This window comes from Megachile rotundata, chromosome 12 (assembly GCF_050947335.1).
Source record: "Megachile rotundata isolate GNS110a chromosome 12, iyMegRotu1, whole genome shotgun sequence".
Taxonomy (NCBI): Eukaryota; Metazoa; Arthropoda; class Insecta; order Hymenoptera; family Megachilidae; genus Megachile; species Megachile rotundata.
Window position 1 is genome coordinate 2,885,707 of NC_134994.1, and position 15,951 is coordinate 2,901,657.

Here is a 15,951-nt window from a genome sequence, read left to right on the forward strand (position 1 = left end):
CCCCTTTTACGTACATTAAATAATTATTTCTTGTTTTTCATTACATAGTACTGTCAGTTCTTTTTTGGCTTATTATTAATAACACATCGAATTTGTGCCCGCATCGCTCGATTTCGGAGGGTAACATTATACATACAGCGAAGATTACAAAATTCGAAACAAATAAAATTTGTGACGGAATGTTATTCAATAAATCGCTTAACCCTTTCGCTTCGAGCGCCGGATATATCCGCGCGGCGACTTGTGCGTACGAGTGCCGGATATATCCGGCATCCACACGGCGACCTGTGCGTACGGGCGCCGGATATATCCGGCATCCACACGGCGACCTGTGCGTACGAGCGCCGGATATATCCGGCATCCACATGATGTGTATACAAGTACCATCTGTTACTGCGTAACAAATATTATACAAATTTGTAAGTCGTTAAAGTGACCTGTGACCTCTCAAGGTAACAAAAATTAACCATCCAGGTAGGGCAATTGAAAAACATATTTCGACGAAACCTTCTAAAATCATAAAGTCAAAAAGTTCAATAATATACATGATTACCCTTACAGATGCCATAAAAAAGGTCACCGGTTTACACACCTAGCAAAGTTAAAAAATTTACAATCTCAACCGCCCTAAACATAGAAGCTCCAGAGAACTTACCTGAGGCTAACGGTAGTCCCCGCCAAATGTATGTCATTTCCCCAAACTCAAGAAAATTTCGAATCACCAATCAGAACCGTTGTTAGAAAAAGCCCCCACTATAAGAACAAGTTAATGTCGACAGAAAATTTTGCGAGAAAGCTCAGATACAAACATATCAGCATACGAACAACATTAAAATAATCTTCTACGTGCCGTCCGATAAACTTCACAAACTTATACTTTAAAATATTCATAGTTGTATTAGTAAATATAATAAGTGTTACATGGAACTTTATCATAGTATTCATTATCCAACATTTTCAAATATTCACTCGCCGTGAAGTCTGCGTGTGAAGTGAGCATTTTCGAAAGTAGCTTTCAATATAAAAATTAACTATTTTGCTCACGAGTCAACACCATCTGTGGTCAATGACAAATTCTTCGTTATCGGCAGAACACTACTAATTTCTAAATATTAGTATACTAACTAATTTGTGTTACATTATTAATAATATTAAACGTTCAATTTTAAAGTCTTGTAAATATGTAAATAGCTAAGAATTTGTCAACTGTAATTAGTCTAATGTCTTTAAAGTAACTAATATAATTTTGTTTAACTGTTTTCATATTAAAATGTGAGGAATACGTGCTATATTAAAGCAACAATTGTTTTATTAAACATAATAATTATTTAGGACTTAAAAAATGTATATACAAAAACCACGCGCACTGTGCACATTTCTGGCGCGTGTTTCCTACGGCGACGACACTTCGGCGGACCGGACTGCCGAAGCGAAAGGGTTAAAGAAATTCAAGTATCGCATATTGTAACGAGGCATATCTTTATGCCTCGTTACGAGTGACCACTAGGCCCGCCGGCCTTTTTTTTTTTACTATTATTCGCGCGCCCTTTTCCCCCCCGGCACCGGCATGAAGACCAGCGGCGAAAATATTATTATTTATACCCACTTTTGCGCCTTATTTAGTTTTTTTTTACACTGTATCATAATTCCTTTTTTTCTCTTTCTTTCTCCCTTTTACGTTTCGTGTGTGTGTGTCCGATCGGTGGAGTGTGGACTTACCTTGGCGCCGCGCCCAGATAGAGAACGACGCCTACCCGGACACCAGCGTACAAAGGTAGGATCTTTGCCTTCTTGTAAGATCCATAAGCGAGTGTGTGTGAGCGTGTGTGCGTGTGGGTGGTTCCTGGCGATAGGACCACCAGCCCCGACGACGAGGACCTTAGGGACCGTATTCGCGGAATATCGCTGTACAGATTTGCGCTTTCCGTCCCCGCGATTCTGGGCCGCTGACCCCAGTTCGGGCTACCTTTTTTTTTTCTTTTTGCATTGTATTTTACATTTAGGTCCAGCGTTCCCTTTGCTGTCCACGACCCCCAAGAGGGCGTGCTCCCACAGCGTACCGCGTTTTCTTTTCATTTCCGATTTTTATTTTGTATCACTCGCGTGTACCGTGAGCCCTCGTGTCGCGATATCTTTACCGCACTTAGCGATCGTGACCCAGTTCCCTTTCCGAACTTTGTACCACGAAGGGCTCATTTTCGTTCTTCTCGAAGGGCTAGCTTCGGCCCACAATAAAGCCAAATTTATCGTAGATACTCGCGGTTACTCTACTTATTTTCTATCCCCCCTTGAGTACCGCTCCCGGAAGAGCTGCCGGAAGGGCGATTCCCCCGGACGCGTGCATTGCACTGGCGCCCCTTTAAAGAAATCGTCCGTGGGTGTGCGTATCGGTACGTGGAGGACAGCTTTCCCTGGCCGCCCTCCACCTCAGGGACTTTTCCTTTCGTCCCCCCCCCGCCGATCCGTCACAATATCTGTTCAAATGAAGTGTAGTAACCCATCGGTATAGGATTAGTGGGTAGGGAGATGTGAATCCTACTCTCGTATGAGACCCACACTACCACCGCGAGGAGAAATGTACATTGTATTTCTACGGCCGTTAACAAAAAAAAGAAATATTGCATATTTTTTGAAGAGAATGTAATAATTGAAAAAATCAGCTCCTTTCGAAGCCATCACAAAAAAAAGTTTTAACATGCTCATCGGCATACCACCTGTATTCAGATAATATCATACATTTATATCAGTTAATCAATAATGTTATAAAGAATAATTTTAATACAATGCTAAATGACATTATTAAACACAGTTATATCTAAAAAAAAATAATTAAATATTGTCAGAGCAATCGACTAGGTTTGTTGAGAATAAAATTACAATTAATTACCATTTTTAACAAATTTTATGCGTGTTCACAAAGTTGTCGCTGAAGCTGTTAAAGTGAAAAGTGAAAGTAATCGTGTCCTGAGTTCATTGACCTCACCATGTTAACAGCTGATTGACATCAGCTATCGAATGGTTGCAAATGATTCCAATCGGTAAAATGATCCACTTTCTTCTAAGCAGAATAATTTGTGGCTCAATGGGTAAGACACATTTAAATTCTTTTATCTTTTGTTGCTTTTGCATAACTAAGAGAAGTATCGAATAAATTCCATTTTTCTTAATTAAGTGAATACTGAGTAATTGGTTTATTTTTTAACCGACTTCGAAAAAGGTGGAGGTTACTCAATTCGATCAGTATATTTTTTTTTTTTTTTAATTTATGAATGACGAATAATTCAACAATAATTTAAATTTTGTATTCACCTAATAGCTTCCTGTTAAACCGACGATATACCGACATTATACCGACACAGTATCGATACATTTGTTCACGACGACGATCGGCCGTCACACTCGAAGCTTTTGCTCACGCTTTCGCGCGTCCGGTCTATGCGCGCTCTCATTGGTCAGTGTTTTTTGCTAATAAATCGAAAATGGAGCCTCAACCAATATTTTAGTAAAGGAAAAAGTTGTTCAGAATCGCCCCACCTACCACCCCTTTTCGGTTCTTACAGTAATTGTGGGACATCCTGTGTACACTGCTCAAAAGAAATATGGCATTGAAAAATTTTGGGCAAAAATTGGCCAAATTTGGCTAATGATAACTCCGTGAAAAATCATCATAAATTTTTTTTTTTTCTCTTTCTTTCTTTCTTCAATTAAAGCTTGAGATCTTTACTTTTAGACTCTGTAGATCGATTTTAGATTTGATGCATCTCTACCACAATAACCCCGTAAATTGGAGGTCATGTTTGCTCTGTTGAAAATTGCAAAGTTTGATGAAATGCATGGGCTTGCCACATTTTCTTTTGGCGACACTGTTTACAGGAGCATAAAGTACAAAATCTGTCCAGCAACCTCTCCGAGGTGCATATCGGATAATGCTAATGCCGGCGGTATATGCCATAAGTGCAAGGGTTTCTTTAAAGTTCTGTATCTTTGCGGAAAAAAATGGTAGCGGTTTTTCACGTACTGGAAATTAAAGATAAAGCTTTGTACGTTATGCTCCTCTAAATAGTATCACCAAAAAAATGTGGCAAGTCCATACATTTCATAAAGCTTTGCAATTTTCAATAAAGCAAACATGACCTCGAATTTACGATGTTATTGTGGTAGGGATCTCCTTGAGAGATCGTACCGATAAGGTGGAGCTGCACGGGTTCTGCCATGCATCCCAAAGGGCCTACGCTGCAGCCGTCTATCTGCGAGTAATTCATAATGAAAAAATTTCAACCATGATATTGGTGGCTAAGACGAAGATAGCCCCAGTCAAAGTATTGACCATACCAAGGCTAGTGCTGTGCAGCGCTGTGTTTCTGTCAAAACTAATGATCCAAGTAAGGGACGGTCTAAACTTACCGGCATCGTTGACCGCTTGGACCGATTCTAGTGTGGCCCTGTGCTGGATACGAGGCCACGCGTCGCTCTGGAAGCCTTTTGTGGCCCATCGGGTGTCCAGCATGCAGACACGCATTCCGGCAGATCGGTGGAGGCACGTGAAGTCAGCCAGCAATCCCGCAGACTTGGCAACGCGCGGTATATCACCTTCTGAATTGCTGGACTCCAAATTTTGATGGCACGGACCTTCCTGGCCGGCTCAGAATTCCAACCTCTGGCCCACTTGTCTCTCAGAAGAAGATAGAGCCGTCGATCTGGAAAAGAGGAGGGTTACTGTCCACGTACATGCGAACAGGACCGAAGAAGAATTCTTTTCCGCTTCTCCTCGTTAACGCGTCTCTTACAGGTTTTATCGCATTGTTTTTAGATTTTCAAGGCTAACTCGGAGGAAGCCGTGCAAAACGGAAGCCGTTTTAGGCCCTGTTCGGGCTCTAGAACGAACACACGCCCTGCGAGCCGCCCTCCGGACATTCCAGCGTAATCATTTCGACAAGGATATCGAACAACACGTCAGGGCCGAGAACTGCCCAAGGGTTCCCCCTTGGCTTCGCTACAACGATTTCTCGACAATGAGGGATTGCTTCGAGTCGGAGCGCGATTAGCCAAGGTCATGCTCTCCTACGATGAGAAACACCCTATCATCGTGGCAAAACTCTGCCCTCTTGCAAGGCTTCTTATTTTAGATACACATCATCGCACGCTTCATGGAGGATCACAATTAACGAGGAGCTTACTTACGCGGAAATTCTGAATTTTGCGTGGAGGTTGCCGTGATACGCTCGGTTATCCGAGACTGTGTTCGGTGCGCTCGGTTCAGCGGTCGGTCTGCTTTTCAATTAATGGGTTCACTTCCGCTGGACCGCATCACGCCGCACCGACCTTTCTTCATTTCAAGCGTAGACTATGCAGGACCAATCATGCTACGCACGACGTTGGGACGAAGGTATAAGGCGTATAAAGGCTATATTTCAGTATTTGCTTATCTTATCACGTGTTACGGCCTACCCGCGTAAAGGTAGGTCCCTGCTTTATGCGACGCATCAACGATCCCCCTCCCAGGTGACGTAGGGCCCTACGTCACCTGGACGGATTACAAAACCGACAACGGTTCGCGATTTAGAATCGTCCTCGTTACCTTCGAAAAGACTACTCGTTCTCGTTACCTTCGAAAAAACAAAGCGACTACCTTAATGTACTTTTTTATTGTTCTATAAAATAGCATTCGTACAATCATGTAATTCGTGTGGTGTATTCGTTCGTCTAAGTTCTTATTGTTCATTAAACTGTTACTACAAACGTGTACTGTGTCGTTGTTCGTGAACACTTTCCTCCTCGTTCAGTTATTTCTTTTGCTCCTTGCCGAAACACCACGCGAGACGTCCACTTAGAGGTTGTGTCCGATTTAACCACCGCCTCCTTTGTAGCCGCTTTTCAAAGATTTATCAGACGTCGAGGACGCTGCGCCACCCTCTACAGCGACAATGCCACCGTCTTCCAAGAAGCCGACCGAGAATTGAGTCAAAGGTTCAACGCCGCTTCTACCTTTTACCAGGAGACAGTCCTTGCACTAGAAAAGGACGGCACCACTTGGTGTTTCATCCTCCCTTACGCCCCGCACTTCGGAGGTCGCTGGGAAGCAGGTGTAAAGTCAGTTAAATATCATTATGACACAGGTGTTCACCGGACACGGTTGTTTCGGTGAATACGACTCTGCCTTTAGGTATTCTGACTAGAATACTTAATCTGTTTCTGGTAAGATACCGAAAAAATTATTGGAATCTACAACAACGTTGATTCCCAAGAAAGACACCGCAACTGAGCCTGGTTACTTCCGACCAATTATCGTTTCACCGGTTTTAGCTAGAGTTTACCATAAGGTAACGTCATCGCAACGCCATCGATCGGATTAAAGGTTCAAACGATGATCGTTCCAATTTTAAAATCAGATCCTCCTGAACCTTGAGCGTAAGCGAAAGTATTAGCAATTTTCACCCCGAGTTTCAACCGCTTTACATAGTGTTTTCAACAAGTTTGTTGTTAACGTTATAGTCGTCCCATTGTGAGTGTGCGTGTAAATCGTTAATTAAATCATCTTGTGAACGTTTCAATTTATACTGTTTTTTTTATTTTACCAAATTCACGTGACTCTGCATAGACCATCCTGTGCTCCATATCCTCTCTAGGATAGAATTAGCGATCCAAAAATCGATCGGCCAACTCGAGAGATACTCGTCGGGTAAAGTGATCACAAAACATTTGGTCCTTCGAGCCGGATCAGAGCAATTATCAGTGTGAAAAATTCAAGTGTGTAACGAGGAGTTACCGTTAGTAACGACTTTGACCTCGTGCCAACCGTTGCGGACGACACCGTGATAAACAAACTCTTTGTTCCGTCGCGAAAATGAGTGATATAGACAGTCTAATCAACCAACAACAAGACGCGATGTACTTTGTCCTTCGCGCATTGGAAAACTTCAAAAAGACCGGCAAGGCCAATTATACCATTCCAACAGTGCGCAACCGTATTGCTAAACTTGAAGACGCTTTCAAGGAGACTCAAAGCCTTCACCGCAAAATCGTGGCGATTGCCACCACTGACCACTACAAGAAGTACGAATACTTCCAGTCGCAGCAGTTTATGCTGGCACTCGAGGCTTATTTATTCACCTCCGATTTCATGGCCGAGGTTCTTCACCAGCTCGAGGAGAAGCAGAAGCGTGACAACCCTTCCAATGCATCAGAAGCATCAACCGCCAAAAGAAACGAAACTTGGAGGAGTGGGAGAGTTTTCGTGACCGATTCCAATCCATGATCGTCGGTAACGTTAATTTGTCCAAGGTATCGAAGCTACAACATTTGATATCATCCGTAATCTTACCATTACCGACGCGAATTTTCAAATAGCATGGGACTTGTTGATGCGGCAGTATAAAAACAAGCGTCGTCTAATAACCGTATATGTACAATCGATCCTCAATCTACCGTGTGCCGTTTCCGAATCGCAAGCCGCTCTTACCGACATTCGGGACCGCGTAAACATGCCAATACAAGCGTTAAAGAATTTAAAGTGTGCAGTCGAATCATGGAACAAAATTCTTGTCTGTCTTGTTGTAAATTGTTTCGACAAAAATACGCATCATGTCTGAGAACTTCAATTAGGAAGTTCTACCGATTTCCCTCAATTTACCGAATTAAATACTTTCCTCGAAACGCGTATTCGATCACTGGAGTCTATAACTCCTCCGAAGCATTTGACCATTGTAAACAATCCTGACTCATCGAATCAAAAGGTGTCTCGACCGCGATCATCGTTCCATTCTCACGCGACAACTTCGAATACTCAGCGATGTTCGTTATGTCCTGCTAGTCATGGTTTGACCCAATGTCCTGTTTTTCGGGAAAAAACTGTAACCCAGCGAGTTGAGTATGTGAAACAAGGTAAACGATGCTTTAATTGCTTCAGTAGTCAACATAGCCCATTATAATGTAAAAGCCAGTTTTCGTGTCAAAAGTGCCGAAGGCGTCACCATACTTTGCTTCATTTTCCAAATACCGTATCGAAACCAGATAACGCAGTACCTTCCGCGAGCAATACTAACATCGAGTCACCAACTCAAGCCGCATCGCTTTCTATTATGAATTCTACCGCAATGATTTCATACGTTCTCCTTGCCACTGCGTGAGTGAATGTCCATGCTAGTAACGGTCGTGTACAGCGCGTCCGCGTGCTTCTGGATCAAGAATCGGTCGTGTCATTAATAAGCGAAAACCTTACTCAGAATTTATACCCGCTCACGTGTATCTAGTTTCATTACGGGCGTTGGTAATAGCGAAACCTACTGCAAGGCGTCAACCACTCTTCGAATTGTATCTTGTAAAAGATCGGGAGCAGCATATTCGATAACCGCGTTAATTGTGGTAAATCTTTCCCACTATTTGCCGCCACGCGTGACAGGTAATATTAATCTCCAGCAACTTCGTGGACTCGATCTCGCGGATGAAAATCCATTTAGTTCCGATCCCATTGAGATGATTGTTGATGCTGACGTATATGATTTAAACCTTAATGTCGGTGTACAATACCACATTAGATTGGATTCTTTCCGGTCCTGTCTGTTTTTCTATGCCATATTTCCTTTGAGTAGATATTCGCTGTTTTGCTGTATCTGTTGCGTAAGTAGTTTATTTGTCATTTAACTCGCGGCCGCGCCTCTATCCCATTTGTCGTGCTATGTTGCACTATACTTCAAATTGTTCCCCTGTGTGTTTAATACTTTCTTCCTCATTTGGGTATATTCCCTGAGTGTTCTTTTTTGTGCTGATATATTTCTTGTTGCTTGATTCGCGTCACGTTTGCCGTTATCTCTTCGCATCGTATTATCGGTTTGTTTGTTTCTTTTTTGTTCCTGTGATCTCACTACTGCTACTTCATCCTATTGCTAGTATTGTTTACTCATGGCTTCTGTAGTTTCTTGTTCCTGTCGTTCACTCTACCATGCTATTCATTCACTGTTCGCTATTTGTGGTTTGTGATTGTGATTTGTGGTTTCTATCTTATGTTACTTTACCTGTGGGTGTTACTTTGCTTGTGGGCTAGAGCTAGATTGCTATATTGGGAATTGCAAAGTGACCATGGACAAGGTAGCAAGTCTAGAAAAAACTGTAGAAAAAATGGAGATAGTTACTAATGATGTCGAGGGGAGACGGCTGGCTGTCGTAGCGAGCGCGCGTGTACGGAGGTCGCTTCGCGTTAAAGTTCAATTTTGGTGGGAAAAAGTGGTAAAAGTGTGGTTGATAGTGTTGTGAAGTGAGGGAAAACCGTGGGGGAAGTAAGCGGTGAAAGTTCTGTGAAAATCGGTGGTGAAATAATGAAGTTATTAATAAAAATCGAAATTTCGGTAATGGCGACCTCCACACGATGCGAGGGAAAGCATGGGGTGCAAACCCATGAGAAGTCAAGAGCGAGGAAGCGAGTGTTCAGGCCGACCGCGGAATAAAATAAATAAGTGCGCGACCTAAACACGATTATTTTAGTATATCGTGAGTGAAAATAGTGCAATTTAAAGGCGAAACATGCCCTCGAAGAAGGACTTCCGCACACGTCCTTCACGTGTGCGGAATGTCGAAATTGAAAGAGAAAGTCACAGAAATTAAATTAAATAGATTAAATAATGCAAATAACAGGAGGGAATTAGAGTGCGGGGAAAGGGTGAATGAGGCATATTGAATGCACACGGTGATTAGTTTTTAGTTTTGAGTTTTTTCGTGATATGACGGTAATAAATAATAGCGTCGGTCAAGCAAACTTCGATATGTCGAACGAACACGTGGACATTTCCGCGTGAGGGAAAGCGTAGAGCGAAAAGGTCTCTTCTTCTCGTATTGATTTCGCCGCGTGCTCCTTATCACTTCTATCTCGCGTGTCTCGCTTCATCGTACTTTCAGATTTCACCGGTTCGGACCATTACTACTACTACTACTAATGCTTCTGTTTGATCCCCACGTTATGGTCCCGGTGATATAGATACATGGTCAGACGCTATACTAATTTCGCCTTTCGGTTCTCGAGATTACTCGTCTTCGTCCCCGCTGTTCACGCGTACTGAGATCAATACATAGCTCGTCACTTTTCAATCCCTTTTCGAATCTCCTCGTCCCGTGCTCCCATCGCGTTCTAAAAAACGCCGTGACGTACCCTGGTGGTGTGAGAAACTCACCGTTCTTCATTGCGAAGCTTACAAAGCTCGCGACCTATACCGTTGGACCCTTTCCCGCGATACTTCACTTGCCATCGAGGTTGCTCTCCCAGTCTACCTCATGACCCGTAGAGCATTCAATTCCCTTGTACGTCGCCGTAAGAATGAAAGCTTCCAGGAGATGGTGGGCGAGGTACAGTCAGATGTGTGGGGGCGCCCTTACAAGACCATGATGAAGAAGTTGCGTGGAACCTCCCGTGACTTTGAATCATGAGGAATTTAACCTAGCCATGCAGGCTTTATTTGTCTGCTCTCTTTCCCCCCTCCTCTCTTCTCCTTCCGTTAATCCTATTTCCCGTATTCCTCCTTCCTCTATCCAGTTTCCTTCTTCATCTTTATCCGTCACAATCGTGCCTTCTTCCTCCCCGCCATCTGCAGTATCGTTCGCTTCTGCCGATCCTTCTAATTTTTTGGTCCATAACGCCTTTATTTCGTCAGACGGCACGGATATTCCGATTGATCCGCTGACTGCGGCTTATTCACTCGCCCGCGTAGGCCCCAAGAAAGCTCCTGGACCGATGGCATGTCTGGGGAGGCTGTGCGTGCCCTTGGGAAAGCAGCGCTTTCTTGGCTCACCAAGTTATTCAATTCTTGTTTCAGTCTCGGCTATTTCCGCTCCGCCTAGAAGAGTGGTCGTTTGGTCTTGATCCCGAAGGCCGGTAAGCCCTATAACTCTTTCAGTGACCTTCGTCTCTTGTGTATGCTCCCTCACCTGAGCAAGGGTTTTGAATATTGCATCCGCGAGCGTCTCCTGGAAGCAGTACGCGTTTCGGGTGGTTTCTCTCCTCGTCAATTCGGTTTCCTAGCTAATCGTTTCACAATGCAGGCAATTGCCTTATAAATTTTTTTTTTTTAATTATATAAACATTGATATTTTCTATATTTATAAATTTTTATATTTTAATTAAAAATTCATTCAAATAAATTTTTTTTTTCCTCCTTGATGGTTCTTGGGTCGAAGTTCCGGTGTTCGCTGGTGTTTCCCAAGGTTCCGTGCAAGGTCCTCTCCTTTGGACTTTGGCTTACGACGGAGTGTTGGATGTTCTTCTTCCTGGGAACGCGATTACCGTTGGCTTCGCTAACGATATGGCCCTAGTTATAGTTGCTCGTTCTTTATCTCGTCTCCGTTTGCTCGCCGAGGAGTGTCTCCGCATTCTGCATAGATGGTACGTCTCTCAGGGTTTGGTGCTAGCCACCCATAAGACTCAAGCAATTCTTTTGACCGGTCGCCACGTTCCCCTCGGTTTGTTTTTTATGCATGGTTCGGACACTCTTCGCACTTCTGCTTTTGTTCATTATCTTGGTGTCCTCTTTGGTAATAGCCGTCTTTACCACCATCATATCGATAAGGTTTGCTCATAAAATAATTTTTAGGAAAAAAATACGCCGACTTCGAAATGCACTAAAAAGTATAAAATAATTTCTATTTCCTAATGAAGTAATTTCTATTTCATTCAATCATACAATTACGTAACAGATATGAATGAAACCTATTTACTCATTAGGTATTATATTAAATACATTTCAACCTTTTCGGAGGCGGCGCAAAATTAAAAGATTATTTTGAATATGTTATTTAATTTTGCACCGCCTCCGAAAAGGTTGAAATGTATTTAATATAATACCTAACGAGTAAATAGGTTTCATTCATATTTGTTACGTAATTGTATGATTGAATGAAATAGAAATTACTTCATTAGGAAATAGAAATTATTTTATACTTTTTAGTGCATTTCGAAGTCGGCGTATTTTTTTCCTAAAAATTATTTTATTTCACGCTTTTTATCGGCCGGCAAGACGTGTTTGTAGAAACAGTAGAAAATCGGCGACTGCATGTTGACTCATACACCACCAGAGACACGGAGGCATACGTAGAATTCAATATATTAGTAACAATAGTTTTTCGCTAATAACTCGAAAACTAAAGCTTCCCCTTAATTGTGGATAAGGAAAAAGTTGTTCAGAATCGTGTCCCTGATAACATATTAAAAGGACATGAAAATCGTCCAAAGTTGATTTCAAAAGTTTTCAACAATTTTTCGCTAATATCTCGAAAACTAAAGCTATCCGCGAAATTTGTATATGAACAAAATTGTTCAGAATCATGTCCGTGATAAGATATTAAAAGCGCACTAAAATCGAGAAAAGTTTATTTCAAGAGTTGCCGGTTTTTTTGCAATAACAACACTTCGCAATAAAAAAATGAAAAATTTTTTGATAATGGTACCAATGGGGAGTCAGAACCTACCAGATGCAAAAGGTTTCGTTCCGATCGGTCCATCCAGCTAGGCGTAATCGGCGGGCACACATAGGAAAAAAAAAAAAAATATATATACTGATCGAATTGAGTAACCTCCTCCTTTTTCGAAGTCGGTTAAAAAGCATTAACTGTTGCTAAGTGTCTGTCCTGTCTCCTCCCCAATCTTCGTGGCTGTGGATTCACCAGTCGCTTGTTGTATTTCCGTGTTGTTGAATCAATTGTTCTGTACGGTGCTCCAGTTTAGTTTGAGGCTGTAAGTTATTCTAGTATCGTTACCCGTCTCCACTCCACCCAGCGTGTCAGTCTTATAGCTATCGTACTGTGTCTACCGCTGTCTTATGTGTGTTGTCCGGTTGTACCCCCTGTTGGTTTAAGCCACCTAATCGCCTGCCAATAGTTTATTTTTCCCCTCGCAAACTTTGCGATTATAACCTCTTCTCCCCTTTTCCTGTCCTTCTCCTTTCCCTCCCCTTTTTTCTCTATCCTAACCCGCTCATTTATGTCCCCCTCACCACCCTCCTCCCTTCCCGTTTTCTTCATTTTCCCTGTCTCCTCTGTTCCCCGCCTGTCATTTCTGTCTCCTCTCTTTCCCTCCCACCTTCCTCCTGCCTTCTCTATTCCCCTGTCGTCTGGCTTCTTCTCATCCGCTTTCTTCCTTTCTATCTCCTCCCTTTTGAGCCTACATTATATCCAAGTTTCATAAAAATCGGAAATTATTACTTCGAGATGGTCCCTTGTCAGTTCCACCACTATCCCTCACTGTCACCACTATTTTTCAGTATCACCCCTATCGCTCAGTTTCACCACCCTCCCTCAATTCGCGTACGAAAATTACATTACATTACTTTCTGCAACATCCGAATCAAATATATTGGAAACTTTTGCAGTGCGTGTACAGACAAAAAATTATTATTTAATATTTTTATAAGTATAGTTTTTTAGTAATTTATTTTTTAAGTGATTTAGTTTTTAAATTATTTAGTTTTTTAGTTATTTAATTTTTTGTGTTATTTAGTGTTAATTAGTGTTTTAGTATTAGTGAAACATTCAAGTGAAAATGAATGCAACGAATAAGAAAATCAGTGCAGATAATACTTCAAGTGCGAAGAAAAAGGAAAGAAGAAAATTATTCGCTTCAACGAAGATATACCCTCAAAAAAGAGGAAGTCCTTAAGGGCGACGTGGTTTAGGTGCTCTGAAAAGGAACATAGTTAATGTTGACAATGTACTCGGTAAGGAAAACGAATTTGCTGAGGAATATGAAAATCAGCCGTCAACATCCGACGGAAGGACATCCATGTTTTCACCATGGAAGGAAATCCCAGTAGCACAAAATGAAAGAAGTTCAAAAGAAACGATGTCAGTACAGATCTCACATGGCGAAAACGAAAATGATAGCTGGATCATAGAAGTCACTGTAACATCGTAAACGTGCAGCATATGTTTGAAGAGATGAAAAAAATAAGCCATGCATTATGTGCCACTACGAAGGGAAAATTCACAGTCAACCCGACGAAGTAGAGGAAATGGATGTAAACCGTAGCGCTGTAACTAGAACAATGCTTACTAGGGGTAGCTACGCGCAGATGGAAGAATTTTTGGCACCAATGAATACAGAATGCAAGAAATGATGGCAGCAGCTACAGTAGAAAGACGATTGGCTATCGAAAGAGGCGATGTTGTTCCACAATCTGAAATCCCACACATTTCTGTCATCGTCGATGTGAGTTGGATGAAAAGATTCTATCGCACCGGCGCGGCGTATATAACTCTGCGTCGGGCGTTGGTGTGATAGTTGGATATCACATCCGGAAAGTTTTATTCATGGGTGTGCGAAATAAAAGATGCATAATTTGCAAATGCGCTGCAAGAGATCAGAATGAACCACGAAAACACGTGTGTTTTAAAAATTGGAGCAAGAGTTGAGCATCCACCGCTATGGAAAGCGATGCAATTGTAGAAGGATTTAAAACCAGCGTGGAAAAGCGTGAATTAATTTATTCAACGCTAATCTCAGACGGGGATAGCAGCCTCTATAAAAAGATTCCAGACGCAGATCCGTATAAGACACACATTCGTGTAAAAAAAATTGAATGCACGAATCACTTATTACAGAATTTCTGCAGAAAAATGAAGGAAATCGTCAAAAAAACGACAGCAGGTACATTGAGAAAAGCTATGGAAAACAGCATTCAACGGATGCGAACGGTAATTGTAAAAGCCGCATGATATAGAAGCAATGAAAGTGTATCGACCTCCACAAAAATTACAAATTTATACTGTGACATTTATAATGTTCCAAGTCACATGTTTGGCGAACACGCAGAGTGTAATAAAATAAATCACTTCTGCGATGGAGAAAGCAAAGAGAATGAAACAAACATCGTTCCACAATTGAAGAGTATGGGAGTATATCAGCTAATAAAAGAAATACTTCAGCCATTAACAGCTTATGCAGAGAGCTTATTATACAACTGTAACAATAACACTGTGAAGAGTTTCAACGGCGTCCTTGCTAAGTCCATCGGTGGGAAGAGATTAAATTTTGGCCAAAGAGGATCGTACACGGCAAGATGTGCTGCTGCCGTGTTACAATACAACACGAAGGAACCACTTTCACAATTAAATAGAGTGATGAAAAAGAAATTGTCTATAATTACATCAATCATGGAAGCAAGAAGAAAGGAGAAAAATGAAAAAAATATTAAGAAACGAAAGGAAACAGATGTCGCGACACGCAAACGCAAACAATTCCGCTCTGAAAAAGATTCCGATTATGGAGCAAACGCAGCGAAACCGGACATGGATAATACTATTTATAAGTTGCAGCAAGAAAAACATATGGAGATGCTCCGTAATTGGCAAGAAAAGAAGGATGCTATTCAAATAGAAACAATTAGACAATCGAAAAATCCGCGATGGTACACCTACAAATCAAAACTTCTAGCGGCATCCAATTTCGCTAGTGTGTGCCGCCGAAGGGGTGGAACATTGTGTGGTAACTTGGTGAAAAGATTGATATATCCAAAGATCGTTAATGTGCCTGCAATAAAATACGGCAAGAGTGCGAGGAAGTTGCCCGTGAAGAATTAAAGAAATATATAGGAAAAGATATTAAAGTATCCGGAATCTTCATCGACAGATCCCATTCATTCATAGGGGCATCGCCGGATGGTGTCATCGATGAAGAGGGCATCATGGAAATAAAATGCCCCAAAATAAAAGATGCATAATTTGCGAATGCGCTGCAAGAGATCAGAAAGAACCACGAAAACACGTGTGTTTTAAAAATTGGAGCAAGAGTCGAGCATCCACCGCTGAGATGACGAACCAACTTGCTCAACTTACTCCCAACAACGACGGCAAATCTAAAATCAAAAGGGATACCGCCGTCAGGAAGTCGGCCTCAACTTGTCATTCGACAAAATCTACGACTTCTAGGAAATGCCCCTCCTGTTCAGGCACTCACGGTTTAATATATTGCGTCAAATT

The 15,951-nt window shown here is 41.9% G+C and overlaps 1 protein-coding gene across 2 annotated transcripts in view; it reads right to left on the reverse strand.

Annotated features, from left to right (window-relative positions):
- LOC105662952 (uncharacterized) overlaps nt 1–15,951 on the reverse strand; it is a 53,442-nt gene that overhangs the window by 26,243 nt on the left and 11,248 nt on the right. For both annotated transcript variants that reach the window (XR_013040049.1, XM_076537744.1), the window contains exon 3: nt 4,405–4,697. Coding sequence is in view for 1 of the 2 variants with exons in the window: in XM_076537744.1 (XP_076393859.1) it covers nt 4,405–4,410 (6 nt within the window). In the remaining variant the exon portion in view is untranslated. The remainder of the gene's footprint in view (nt 1–4,404; nt 4,698–15,951) is intronic.